We start from the raw sequence: 13,563 nt of genomic DNA on the forward strand, positions 1-13,563 counted from the left end.
CGCTGCTCGGCTCAGGCCTGCGGCTGCCGTTCCAGCCAGGCACTTGGAGGCTTTGCTTCGTCTTCGGCTCCGCTTCGTTGCGGTGTTTTTGCGTGTGTGTGTTTGCGGCCCTCCCGCCTGGTCTTGGCCGTGGCCTTGCTGCGTAGAGCTGCAGTGATGGTCTGGTGGCTGTTCAGGTTGATAAGTTGTACAGGCCAGGACTTCAGCATAGTCTCGATGTACTTTAAATCATATGAAGAATGAGCTCAATTTGGAATATTGGCCTAGAGTGACCTTGAATTTACTATTTTTGTATTGCTTTGATATATAGTAAGTAAACTTACTGAAACATCTGTGAAAGGATTTAGAGAGGGAGCGTAAGGATTACGGTCGAGGACAAAAAGACAGTAACCCTGAAAGGCTTCTGACATTCACCAGTACTACTTGATCTTAAGAGAGTTCTAAACAGTGCTTGGTTCCACTTCTTAAATTCAATTTATTTGAAGCAGACTATATAAAGTGAAGAAGTAAATGAAAGCAGTGCAACTTGTAGTTGCTTCAGTGTAAAAATTATGAATAAAAAGTTATACTTCATATTTCTTAAATGACATCTTGCTAAAGAAAATTTTGTTTTAATTTTGAGGGAAAATTATTTATATTCCATGAAGTGATATGAAAGTCTCTGTTAAATGTTTTGTTAACAATATTGTGCTTTTAATAGGTCACTTGCCGAATCAAAATGGTTGAAGCAGATCGTCCTGGGAAACTGTTCATTGGGGGCCTGAACACAGAGACAAATGAAAAAGCCCTTGAGGCTGTATTCGGCAAATATGGACGCATTGTGGAAGGTAAAAAAAACAAGCTTTCTATTTTAAGATACTAAAACAAGCAACAGCGTAGCTATGATGACTTTTTTGGCATTGATCATGTGAAATGATAGTGCTTTCCTGTCCTCTAAGAAGTTCTGAGCTTAAAAGGTTAAATAAAGGTGGTGGTGTTGCCTGATTACCGCAGGGGGTAACTGTGGCTTTTCTTCTGCAGTCCTTTTGATGAAAGATCGTGAAACCAACAAGTCCAGAGGATTTGCCTTTGTAACGTTTGAGAGTCCAGCAGATGCAAAAGATGCTGCCAGAGATATGAATGGAAAGGTAGGAATTAAGACAAATTATATGCTGCTGTTGCTACTGACTAGCAGTAGTTCTCTTTGAAGCAAATTAGTAATAAAAGATGAAAAGATAATGGGTTAGAAGACCCTGGAGACAAATCATAACTTTAAATTTGTTAAAATGGCTCTGTCTCCATGAAGTTGTCAGTTTTTCTCTCTCATTTCTATTTTTCAATTGGTGGTGGAGGGCTTTTTAGTAGTCAGGTCTTCATTCTTGCATGTCTCCTGTAATGTTTTTGTCATATTTGAAGGCAGTACTATGTAAATCATACTTCAGGGAAGTAATTTACCTGAAAAAAATTAACGGTTCCCTTAACATGGGTTTAATGTGACTTCCCTACTGCACTGGAGTGCTGATGGGTTTATCTGCTAATCTGTAGATAACCTCCTACATTTGTGGGTTGCATCATCAATCTACTTGGCATGTATGAGGAGCATCTTGCCAGTTGATGTGAAACAGCTTTGCAGTTAGCCAGCAGTTGAATTTGCTTGTTTACACCCTACAATGAAGTGGCATCACATTAAGTGGTAATAAAACGTAATGCGTGTGTTGTCTTTTAATGCCTGTAAATTGTCTTTTAAAAAGAAACCTAGGAATTTGGAGGAAAAATTCTGAGATAAGCACCGGGATAGTTTGTTGAAGGATTGTAGGCTATTGTGATCTGTGTCTGGTTTGACGTGCGTTTTGAAAAGCTAGATAAGAGTTTGCAACTTCAGTGGCCAGCAGCTGCTTATCTTCATAGAGGTGCTGTCTCTTCAGGCAGTGAAAGCTGTCTTCTTGGTTCTCTTGAATTTCAGATTCTGGTCTTTCATGCATAATCTGAATGGTGGTGTTAATGTTATGCTGCCTTGGCCTTTGGTCTCTGAAATACTGTGAGGTGAAGAAGCCTTTACTGATTCTGATGGAATTAACACTTGGGATTTTTATAGCTGTTTGTCTTGGTAGTGTAAGACATTGAAGTGAAAGACAAATGCCAGTTGCTGCAGTCAGTAAGTAAAGCATGAGTATTTGCACTTTGGGAATAAGAAAATGAGCTGGCTGTTGTCTTCACAGTGAAGACAAACAGTAAAACTTCCTTGGTTGGTTACAGCAGGCTTTCTGCTGTGTGTACTTAGCTGCTGAGTACTTCAGGATAACCTCATGACAATGAGTGTTACTTTCTTTGGAGAGTTGATTTCTTTTTAAACAAGTTAGTATTTTTAAAGGCAGAGAGTGACAGCTTGGATAAAATCCTGTCTGTACCAGCCTAAACTTCCTTAGAGGTGTTCTTTCTATGGAATTTACTTGTTCATGTGTAGTTTGTTATAGTTCTGGAGACTTCTTTACTGCAGTTCTTGACTACTTCAGAGGAAACATTACACTGAACCTTCACATAAGGTGACATCAAGCACAACAACTAACTGTCAGACTGAAAATTCAATTGCTAATCCCACGTGTTGTGGAGTGCAGCTTTCAAATGACAATCCCTTTGAAAATAATCACCGGCTCTTCTAAATCTTGAATGTTGTGGCATGTGTTTGGTCACACTGAAAACATTCAGGAAAGTACTGCCTAGTAAAGGAGCTAAATGAGACTGACTGACTGTGGCTGAGGTAATGTCTACATGTTCTGGAATGCATTGTCTGCATCACTGTCAAGAAATGCTAGAAAGCACTGCCTGGCAGGTCATCATTCTTACGGGTTCTGTGCTTAACACTACAAATATGAAAGTATATTCATCTGCTTTGAGGTCTGAACAGCACATTAGAAGAACATCCTCTCTTGGGATTTGGTCTAGAATAACTTTTTTTAATGTAAACCTTTAGAAACTGCTGCGTATAGTTCCAGTTCTGTACTGGTATGGCTTGGTTTGCCCATTAATATGAAATATGGGGACAAGATTACTTCATGAACTTGTTCTGCATCTTCAGAAAGCCTTCTGGACAGAAAGTACTGCTTGTACCTCAAAGACTGCATTCTAGTTCTGAGGAGGAGCAATGTTTGAGGTGTGCAGTGGGAGGAGATCACTGGAATAAATCACAACTTGGAGTTTCTTTGTCCTTTTGGAAATGATGGATTGGAGTGCTCACGAGAATTGCCTGAGAAGTGGAAAGACTGTGGAAGCAGTTGAAGCACTGAGAGGAGCTAGTTGACCTGTCTAGCCAGGGGAGGAGTTCTGCGTCAGCACCGTGGTGTTCATTCTGTCATTCCAAGAGAATCTAAAGCTGCAGCCAGTGGAAGAGACTGACTTATATTCTGCAAGAGTGAATCTGCACTTGATTTTTTTGCTTTTCAAACATATGAAATGTATATATCCAGTGTTCTGCCCTTTTCTGGGTAAGGGGAAGGAAAGGGATCAATTATTTCATTCTAAAATGGGACAAGCACAGACTAGTTTAAGCTTGCTTGTTGAAGATTAATTTTAGTCCTGTGGAAAGAGGTCAGGAGATAATTATTTTGGAGTGGGGGTGGAGATTTTTCAGTTAAATTACTTTCTCTGCAGAATTGAATCAGTGTTAGCATATCTGAGCATCACAGGAGAAATGTTCACAGCACTTTATGGTAGCAAATTGCTAGCCTTCCTGAAGAACATCCTTATTTCATGGTAGTGAAGTCTGCATCCTGGTCATGAAATGCAGATGCTTATCTGGACACAAGTGTGGATGAGCACTCCAAGACTGTAATGGTCATTCCATGCAGTAGACGGTTGCCATGATCTTCTGAATTCAAGTCCAGAGGACAAAGTGCATAATTAAGAAATAATATGACCTTAGAGGGAACATCCAAGGACAAGCCAAAAACTTAATTCCAGTGTAGACCTGCCAAGCCAGCTGGAATGTGTTAAGAAGCTGGAAGCAAATACTACAGTCCAGACAAGCCGGCAGGACTGTACTTGGTGCTACAGAAGATTGTCTTCTTCTAATCAACAGAGAAGGGGATTCTAGGTCTTCTGAAGAAGCAATGTAATATGTCAAAGCTCGGCCTCATAAGAAATGATCTTCAGTTCTTGAATAGATTTGGCAAAAGGAAGCCCCGGTGTGCCATCAAGGAACATTTGGAAATGGTGGAGTCACAGCAGCATCAACAGTAAAATTACTCTTTGGGTATGAAAGCCCTATGCAATGTTAACTGCAATTTCATGCAAGTTGCTCTAGCAGTTGATCTGGAATACTTTATTTCTGTCCCACTCCCAAAACTACAGATTTCATTCAGCTTTTCTGTTGGCAGGTGGAACAGTTTGCCAGGACAGTTCTCCAGTCCTCTGTGGTTAAGGCTCCCTGGCTCACCTTACAAAGCTGCATAGTTTGTTCATTCCATATCAAGGAGCATTTATGATTGCTGATCCATTATGATCCTTAAATGACTTGTATTTTAAATTACTATCCTGCTTTTTAGTACCAAGGTGACTCCACATTATGGTACCTGTATCCTACTAAAAAATGCTACTGTAACACTCTGAACCAAGGTTATAAATGCCAGCTACTGAGTGTTCAAGCTGACAGCTGATGCATTGGGCTCATTTAAAAAACACTTCCTCAGAGATGGTTTGTGTAAGTTTTATCTCTTTAGTGAGGCATGATGAGACCTTTCTTCTTTGAGCTAAGAATCTATAAAAGGAAGATGTCCCTAAACTTTGACAAGTATCTTGTGGTTAACAAAAAGAAAATTTTGGACCTAATGAAAGGTCTTTTTGGACCTGAAGCATAGCTTTTTTTAAAGACTGCTTGCATAAAGCAGTTTGAAAATAAACCTACCTTTTGCCTAGGTAAGATGCATCAGTGCAAGGCAGAAGGAAATGAAGGAGAAGTTCAAGGAAAACTACCTCCTATAGAAAAAAGGAAAGAACTTGGACCTAGCATCAAGGTTTTCACAATTCATGCTAGCAGAAGAATGGTGTTGGGTCTCAAAGTTCCAACAAGTTGTCAAGAATATGCCATGAAATTGAGGACAGTAGTGATTACAGTGGCAGAGCTTAAAGCTTCAAGCCAACTGTCCTGTTCTGAGATGGATGACTAAGGCAGATTAATGACAATGATAGCAAAACAATACAATACAAACTGAGGAGTACTGATGTTCACCTCTGGAATGTTTCAGCTTGTCATGCCAAAAGGGTTTTTGAGGAACCTCCTGTGTGTAAAATTTCTATTTGATCAATGCCAAGGCAAATATGACTTTGCTGGTATTTCTTAGTTTTTGGTTTTGTCACAATGGATCATGGTGGACCTGTGGATATGCACGCAGGTTTTTCAGACTTTATCTACAACTCCATGTGATGGCAGAACATGTGACCTACTAAAGTGGATGATTTCAGAGAGGGTTAGATTACAGTGGAGAATAAAAAAGGCATTCGTAGCGGTCACACTCTGTTCTCTTATTGCAGCAAAGTGCAATAAACAACAATTCCTGCCTCTAAATCCTTAGTTGTCATAGCAGAGTTGAATATTTAGCTGCTAAAAAAGGCAAATAAACCATGTTTGCAAGGATAGATGTGCAATAAGCTAACTTCAGCAGAGCTTGTGATCTTGGCTCAGCTATAATTAGCAAATCTGTAGTGTCTGAAATGATCATACAGAAATTTGATTAATTTGGCTGAGTTACTCAGTATGTCTTAACCACCTGCTCGTGCTTGAGGTATAGTAGTTGGCTGTGGAGTTCTGTTACTGCAGGTGTATATTGCAGGAAAAGCTTCCACTTTTTTCCCCACAAACAGGAAAAAAATAAAAACACCCAACCCACACAAAACCCCTGAACCAAACCCAAACCACAAAGTACTCTGGAAAAGCAAGTAATAGAGTAAATTGTGACAGTCACCTAGAAAACAGGGGTGAATTATCATACTTGGTCTGCTTTGTAGATGCTGAAATTACTCCTAAAATACTTCAGTGATCACCGTCTTATCAGGACATCAAGAAAATGTACTAAACGGCCTCCCCATTGCCAGAAATCCCAACTGAAGCTAAGATACCTTCAGCTTAATCCTGTGTAACCACTGGTGCAGTCCTAGTTTGTTGCCAAAGTCCGTGACAATTGAAAGTAAATTGGAGATCACAAATCATGTTTCGTTTCCAGAATAAATGACATGGGGCTGCCGTAATCATTGAACACTTGTGTTCTCACTGAAAGTCCTTTCTGATGCTGCTCTGTATATTTTTTCATCAATATCACAAGAATGAAGTACTGTAGAAATTAGGCCCAACGTGCTGCTGAGTACATGGGGACTAATGCTGAAGACTGAAATAAGTTCTAGAGTTGCTCTAACTTTATAAAACGGAAGCCCTGTAATAGTGAAGCAAGAGGGGCTTAATTTAAGAAATACAAACGTGACTGAGCAGTAAGTAAAGCAGCTTCTTCTTTAGTCATTAGATGGGAAAGCAATTAAAGTGGAACAAGCAACCAAGCCATCCTTTGAAAGTGGTGGTAGGCGTGGGCCACCACCCCCTCCACGAAGCAGAGGTCCTCCCAGGGGCCTTAGAGGTGGAAGAGGCGGAAGTGGCGCGAGAGGACCACCTTCAAGAGGGAGTCACTTGGGTATGTATTTACCTCTCATTATATACTTGGACAACATACAAGACAATCCCATTGGAAGATGACAATAATCCTACTGGAAAAAAAGTCAAAACAGCTGAATAGTGCACTCCTTGTTCTTTAATAAAATGCAATATGATCGCAGCAGTTTAGTCACATTTTTCATTAGGCAAGTACACCTTAAAAGGCTTTCAAATGTGAAGATTTCCCTTCTACAACTAACACTCCACTTGACTTTTGGCTATGAAAGAAAAGCAAAACTCCTGCCCTGCACGTGAGAAAGGAAGCTTTCTGGTATTCACGTTGAAAAAGCGATTCTATTCCACCAGGGAATGGGAACTGCCTTTCATTCTTACTAGCAAGAGGTCTAAACTTAGTAAATTCTAGGATTGATCCTTCCAGATCATAGTGGGAGTCAGGGACACTAAGCCTTGTTCGTTATAAAATATTGTGATGTTGCAGCTTTCTGAAGTGGAAGAATAGTATGTCACTTGATACTGGATATTCTTTAACGTGAGATACAGCTATTTATTCAGAGACTCTTCAGTATCAAACCAAAACTGTTGCTTAAAAGGAAAAGCAGCACCTGAGGTGTAACAGTAAAAGTTGTAATGCAGAAAAAAACCCCACCCTGGAAATAGTGAAAACTCCTGTCTTAAGAGTCTGTTTCGCAGACTCTGTAGTACCTCTATTCCCTCTCTATGTAGGATCTTCTGTAGTACATCTTCCCAGGTGGCTCTTGTCTTCTGAGAACAGTAGCTTGTGGAGCATAAAAGCTGTGACTGATAACAGATATCAGCTGTCTTTCACCCTTGTGTCACACTCTGTGGCTTTTGGATAAGTTCTCAAAGACAGTTCTGGACAGGATTCTAGGCTATGGAAGGTTAGCTTGGTGGGCTCTTAGTTCTGCCAGTAGTATCTAGTAGTTGCCAAAACACAAGAGAAGGCTTTGAGGTCTAAATGTAGAGGTTTATTCTTGATCACATAGTGGCAATAACAGTGCGTAGCTTATTTCAGTTCAGGTTTTAGGAGCATACAGGTGAATATCACACAAATAACAAGTTAGTTCATGGCTTATCCTCCTAGGGTCTTCTCGAGGGCCACTTCCTATGAAGAGAGGTCCACCTCCACGAAGTGGAGGCCCTCCACCTAAAAGATCTGCACCTTCAGGACCAGTGCGTAGCAGTAGCATGGGAGGAAGAGGTAAGGACCTCCCTCAGTTACTTTGCTTAGTCAGCTGTAGAACTGTAGTCTTTCTTCAGGAGCTGTTGCAAATTACTAATTCTAATTGTTGAATTAGTGTTGTTTTTCTAATTTGTCACTTCATAACAATATCATTTGGTGGCTGTTTGGAAAAATTTGGTGCAATTTGATGAGCATGGTCCTTCTAGTGCTCCTTTAAAAGAGTACAAGAAGTGTCAGGTATTATAAATGCAGACAGCTGTGAACAGTCTGCTAATGCTGCCATACCTTGGGGAGCCTTCTGTGTGGCCGAAGGGTAATGCAGTTAAACTTGGATTGTTTCTCTGAAGCTCCCGTGTCCCGCGGAAGAGACAGTTACGGGGGTCCTCCACGCAGAGAGCCGATGCCATCGCGGAGAGATGTCTACATGTCTCCAAGAGATGATGGCTACAGCACAAAAGACGGGTAAATCCTACTACTCATTTAGTTTGGCTTTTTTTTTTTTTAATTCAGAGAAGGATTTTGTCCCTGATCTTTTGAGGCGTGACCTGTGGCTGACATCCCAATTCTCGTTCTTTTGTAGTTACTCAAGCAGAGATTATCCCAGTTCCAGGGATACGCGGGACTACGCGCCCCCTCCACGAGACTACGCCTATCGTGACTACGGTCATTCCAGCTCACGTGACGAGTACCCCTCTCGGGGATATAGGTACCTACTGTTGGATTTTTCTCCCCGTCCTTCTATTCTTGCTGTGATCTCACTGATCTGTACTAAGTCTTAGTAGTCTTTCCTCCTATAGCGATCGTGATGGATACGGTGGGGGACGTGACAGAGACTACTCGGATCATCCCAGCGGAGGCTCCTACAGAGATTCGTATGAGAGTTATGGTAAGAACCCATTTTGAGGCTCATGTAGTAATCTGCACAAGTGTCATAAAATCTGACTTTTACTAGGTCGCTCATGTTTTAGGGGGAAGCTGCGCACTTTTTTTCCCCTGCAGTGAAAGTGCAGTTTTTGGTTATTTGGTCATCTTGTTAAATAAGCTAAAGAAGCAAAGTCTACAGTTGAGAATTGCAACTATCTCTGGAAAATGTGGCTGAGTTTCTTCTCTAAAATAACAAGCTGGAATGCCCAGTAAAGAGCCTGCCTGCATAAACACCGTCTTCATTTCTTCAGAGTCTTTAAATCCACTCACTGCCTGATATGCAATCCCCACTTTTACCATTAATGTGGCAGATTAAATTAAGAGCATCTCAATACATACTAAAGAGTAGCAGTAAACATTTAAATACAGCAATTCTGTAAAATTCAGATTGAAATTGTTCTATATAACTTATGGTGTTGCCATATTACCTGACCATTGACCCTGCAGGTAACTCACGTAGTGCTCCACCTGCACGAGGGCCCCCGCCATCTTATGGTGGAAGCAGTCGGTATGATGATTACGGCAGCACACGAGATGGATATGGAAGCCGAGAAAGTTACTCAAGCAGCAGAAGTGATGTCTACTCAAGTGGCCGTGATCGTGTCGGAAGACAAGACAGGGGTCTTCCCCCATCCATGGAAAGGGGCTATCCACCTCCTCGTGATTCTTACAGTAGTTCAAGCCGCGGAGCACCCAGAGGTGGTGGCCGTGGTGGAAGCAGATCCGATAGAGGTGGAGGCAGAAGCAGATACTAAAAACACTCTTAAACTTTTGGACCAAGACAGATTACTTCCCAAAAAAAAGAAAAGTGGAAGTTGTTCTATCTTTACTACCAGAGGACTACTAAAAGGAAAAGTTGTTTTTACCTTTTTTTATTGTTGCCTGTTAAGTTTTCCCCTCCATGACTTTTATGCTTTTGTGAGGAAAAGTTAAACCAATGTTTAGTTTCATTTCAAAATTGTTAACATTTCTTTCGAAAAGCAGATGTTAAATGTATAAAACTTGAGCTGTGTACTAGTGTTGTAATTTTCAAAGTAAAGTTTCCCTGAAATGCCACACTTCCCATCTGATTTTCCTCATGAATGGAACAAGCGGTTCTTAAGACCTTCCACACAACATCTAACCATCTAACATGGAGATGGATTGTTCTACATGATCAGCATCTCATTCCCAAAGTATTGCTTGTGATTGGAGGGTGGTGGGGCTATTCCACACAAAGTTCAGTTGTGCCTAGAATTTGAACTTAGTGTTTCCAGTACAAAAATGCCTTCAAATCCTTGTGTAAAGAAAAATAGAGGATATTCATTCGCTTAACTGAAAAAGCAAGTGGATATTAGGCCTTCCTACTGTTATGTAGGGAGTTGAAAAGATCTCCCTTCCAAATAAGTCATGTACATGTAAGTCAGCTACAGAATACTGTAAAAATAAAAAAAAAATTGACCAATTCCATCAAAGAAGCTGCAAAACGATGCTTACTCATACTGTTTCAAATTTTTGCAACTCTGTAGTGTTTCACTTTTAAAGGAACATCTTTGTTTCCAAAGGAGAAAATAAGATAAGCAAAGAAGTCTTTCTCTCCAACTTCTCAAAGGCTTATGGCTTCATAAAAACAAGTGAATCTTTCAGCATTCCACAGCTGATTTAAAGCATCAAATGCCTGTGAAACAGCAAAGATGGTAAGCAAAGCAAACCAGTTTTTCAGTCTAAGTCAAAATTGAACCAAGTTATCTTCCTCTAGTACAGTAAGAAAAGCTGCACGTCATGGCAATGGAAGTGCTGTCTAGATTTTAAAATTAAAAGAAAAGAAATACTACAATACATTAGAAGTTCTCCAAATTCAACATTTCTTCTTGGATAAAAGCATTTATGGCACCAATTTTGAAAATAAAGACATAATGCAGCTTGCTGTAGACAATATTGCCAAGTAGGGTTGGGAGGGGGTATTTTGTGCCCAGTATCTCAATGAAGATGCTTAAAGAGGCTGCATATACTATATTTTAACAAAATTAAAGTCTTGTGAAATGAGGAATTGGTTTAGATTGACAAATACCAGCTCGGCTGTTGGGAGTTTGAAGCAAGCCATTGCAAACTTGACGTTTAGTTGGATGCCTGACTCTGTAGTTTGACACTGCATTACAGGGATATCTGGTACGTGTGGCAGAACCTGTGGCAAGTTCTTACGACTCGGGTAAAGCCATGAAGTTCAAACGATGCTCTTGAATGTAGTAGACACGAAGATCTGCAACTAAAAAAAAAAACCAAAAAAAAAACAAACCACAAACCCAAAAGCTTTGTACTACTGTTTAACCCTCAGTAAATTTTGTCATTCAACTTATGGATTTAACATGGCAATGCACCATTGAAAAGGAATGAGAATCCATAAGCCATGCAACCTGTCACTAAGCCAGTCCAGTCCATTCCAAGCCAGTGAATCCTCCACCTCTTAAAAGAAAAGTAGTAAAACTTGCAACAGAGTAATCTGCAAATCCAAGGTTGTGTCTTTTCTGAGATGGGGGGAAGCACTATAGGTTGGCTTGTGCTGTAAAATGTACTCTTCTCAATTTGCTCTATCTTCTCTTGCTTGCAGGGTGATAACTTTTAGAGGATGCTGCTGAAGTCATGCTGATCGGTCTGTGTTGACGGCAGAGCTGAGCAGTGCCCGTGACAATAGATAAGGTAAATACTATGTTAGTGTAATACCTGGAAGGAAGAAGATTCCATGTTGATAGATTTGGATGGATGTTCTTCACGGCTAAATATTTTCAACTTTAATTTTGGAGGAGGATGTTTAAGTAGGTTTTTAAGCATACCAAGTTAGGAATAACAGTGAAAGACTTAGCAGAATTTGGTCCCATTTGGGTACAGCTGAGCATAAAGTACAATTACAGATGTACTTTTAATAAATCATACTGTGGAGAGTGCTTAGTCTAGGAATCTTTTTAAGGCCAGACCATAAAAATCTAGGTAATAAATGTCAGTACAGACATATAATCAGTTTTGTTAAATTTGCAGAACATGCAGTTTAATTATGCTGAGCATAATCTTTGATTATGAATTAATCTCCGTAGAGGTCCTTGGATTAAATCAGGTTTACAGACATCTCCAGAGTAGTTTAAAACTGTAGGTCAGCTGTGTTTCATGACTTCGAAGTCTATCCTACTAAAACTATTTTTCAAGTACATGTAGGAGCAGCTGTCTTCAGACTTTCTGTGGAAGAGCAACTGCCTCTTCTGTTCTCTGATAGCTTGCCAGCAAAAAAAAGAAAATGGTAGTGGCTGTCATGCTGATACAGCTTTTCAGAAAACATTGATATTAAATAATTGTTAAAAAATTCTTAATGTGTGCAAATCACTTACAGTCTAGTACAGAGGGAAGGACAAATCCCTTTTCCAAGCAAAGTATTTATCTAAGAACTGTCTGTGCTTTGAATGTAATTTTTAAATTTGTTTTCAAAGTGCTCTGTAAAAATATGTTTTGCCATTGGTTTCAAATACTGCCATTGAGAGGAACCTTTGAAATGGTTTAAATAAAGAGCTGTAGCTGGTACAGCATTTATCTGACACATGGACACTGATACCAGGGAATTTCCTTCTTGTGCGGAGGATAGGTTCTGTTGGATGTTTGTAATCTCAGTTGTTTTATGAATTACTCTTTTTAGAGTCTTGGGAACAGCAGCTCAATAGCTCTGTGCTGCCTTTATCACAATACGCCAGTAGTGCTTTGTAAGTAATCTGGATAAATTGCTGTCCTAACCTTGATAAAGAAGAAAAAGTCTACTTTTATTTCAGGATACTGGGTTGTATTTCAGATCAAATGCAGAAGCAAGTATTTTCTGTTCTGAGCCAAAGCAAGAAGTTAAATAAAATAAAAGCTATTACCTGACCAGCTGGCAATTCTGTTTTTCTGTCACTCGATAAAATTTCAACCAACAAAAAAGTGTTTGCTTTCCTTACCTTCATGTTCCTCTTCAGTGTGACTGTTGGAACAGTTAAATCACAAATCCTACTGGAAAGGACCTAGTTTGAAATACAGGTTAAAATCAGTCAAAGTTCACCGATGTCAGTAGTATGAGACCACAATGGATTAGGGAAATAGGTCTAAAAGTAAGCTCTTCAGCCTCACTCCCCCACCAAACTGCAAAAACTTAGGAGACAGATTTTAAATTTATAGTTTGAGGTTGATCCAGATCATGAATCCTGTAATAATATGGAATAATGTCTTTAATATGCAGTGTCCTAGGCAACATTAACAGGTTTTGCCAAGTGGTTGTATAGTTTGTTTCAGTTTCCAGCATTTTCATGTGTGCTTTTCAGTTCTCTGCAATTCTCTGGAAGCTGAAAGTTCATTATTCTTGGCAAGTGAGAGAGCTCCTCTCTCCTGGAAAAACTGGTTTTTTTTCTCAGTGCACCGGATCTGTTTTGTTGCTTACTGGTGGTAGTGGGCCGTGTTTGAATGAATAAAGTTATTAAAAATAAAAGCACACTTTCAGCCTACTCTGCAGCTTGCAAACATTTGCAGATTCTTAGCAGACATGATGCCAAAGTTAGTTTAGGGAGCAGTAAATGGAACATAACTCAGAGCAGGAACGGTATTAATAACTTCATCAAAATTAAGGATGTAATTCTACTAATTCAGCAAGCTGTTCACCCTCTCTTGATGATTTATTTATCATTTATTTGAGTTTAAATAAAACTTTTCATTTCTAATACAATTATGTACAGATTAGTACCAGTGTATATACCAGCTTATTCAGGACTCCCAAGTACCCTGTTTGAGGTGTTCAAAAGCTAGTGGGATTTGGTGG

At 39.8% G+C, this 13,563-nt stretch overlaps 1 protein-coding gene across 3 annotated transcripts; it reads left to right on the forward strand.

Moving 5' to 3' along the window:
- The first annotated feature begins 701 nt into the window (after nucleotides 1-701).
- On the forward strand, nucleotides 702-9,817 carry RBMX (RNA binding motif protein, X-linked). Of its 3 annotated transcripts, none has more exons than XM_008942055.1 (8): nucleotides 702-827; nucleotides 1,021-1,127; nucleotides 6,482-6,653; nucleotides 7,737-7,853; nucleotides 8,183-8,297; nucleotides 8,416-8,541; nucleotides 8,618-8,721; nucleotides 9,207-9,817. In XM_008942055.1, exons 1-8 carry the CDS (start codon nucleotides 719-721, stop codon nucleotides 9,512-9,514), a joined length of 1,158 nt encoding a protein of 385 aa, XP_008940303.1. In that variant the 5' UTR covers nucleotides 702-718; the 3' UTR covers nucleotides 9,515-9,817. The 3 variants fall into 3 exon arrangements, with proteins under 3 accessions (XP_008940303.1, XP_008940302.1, XP_008940304.1); XM_008942054.1 differs by having other exon boundaries at nucleotides 705-827; nucleotides 6,482-6,657; nucleotides 7,717-7,853; nucleotides 8,633-8,721; XM_008942056.1 differs by having other exon boundaries at nucleotides 705-827; nucleotides 6,482-6,614; nucleotides 8,633-8,721.
- The last annotated feature ends 3,746 nt before the right edge of the window (nucleotides 9,818-13,563 follow it).

Source organism: Merops nubicus, unplaced genomic scaffold, assembly GCF_000691845.1.
Source record: "Merops nubicus isolate BGI_N331 unplaced genomic scaffold, ASM69184v1 scaffold52846, whole genome shotgun sequence".
Lineage (NCBI taxonomy): Eukaryota > Metazoa > Chordata > Aves > Coraciiformes > Meropidae > Merops > Merops nubicus.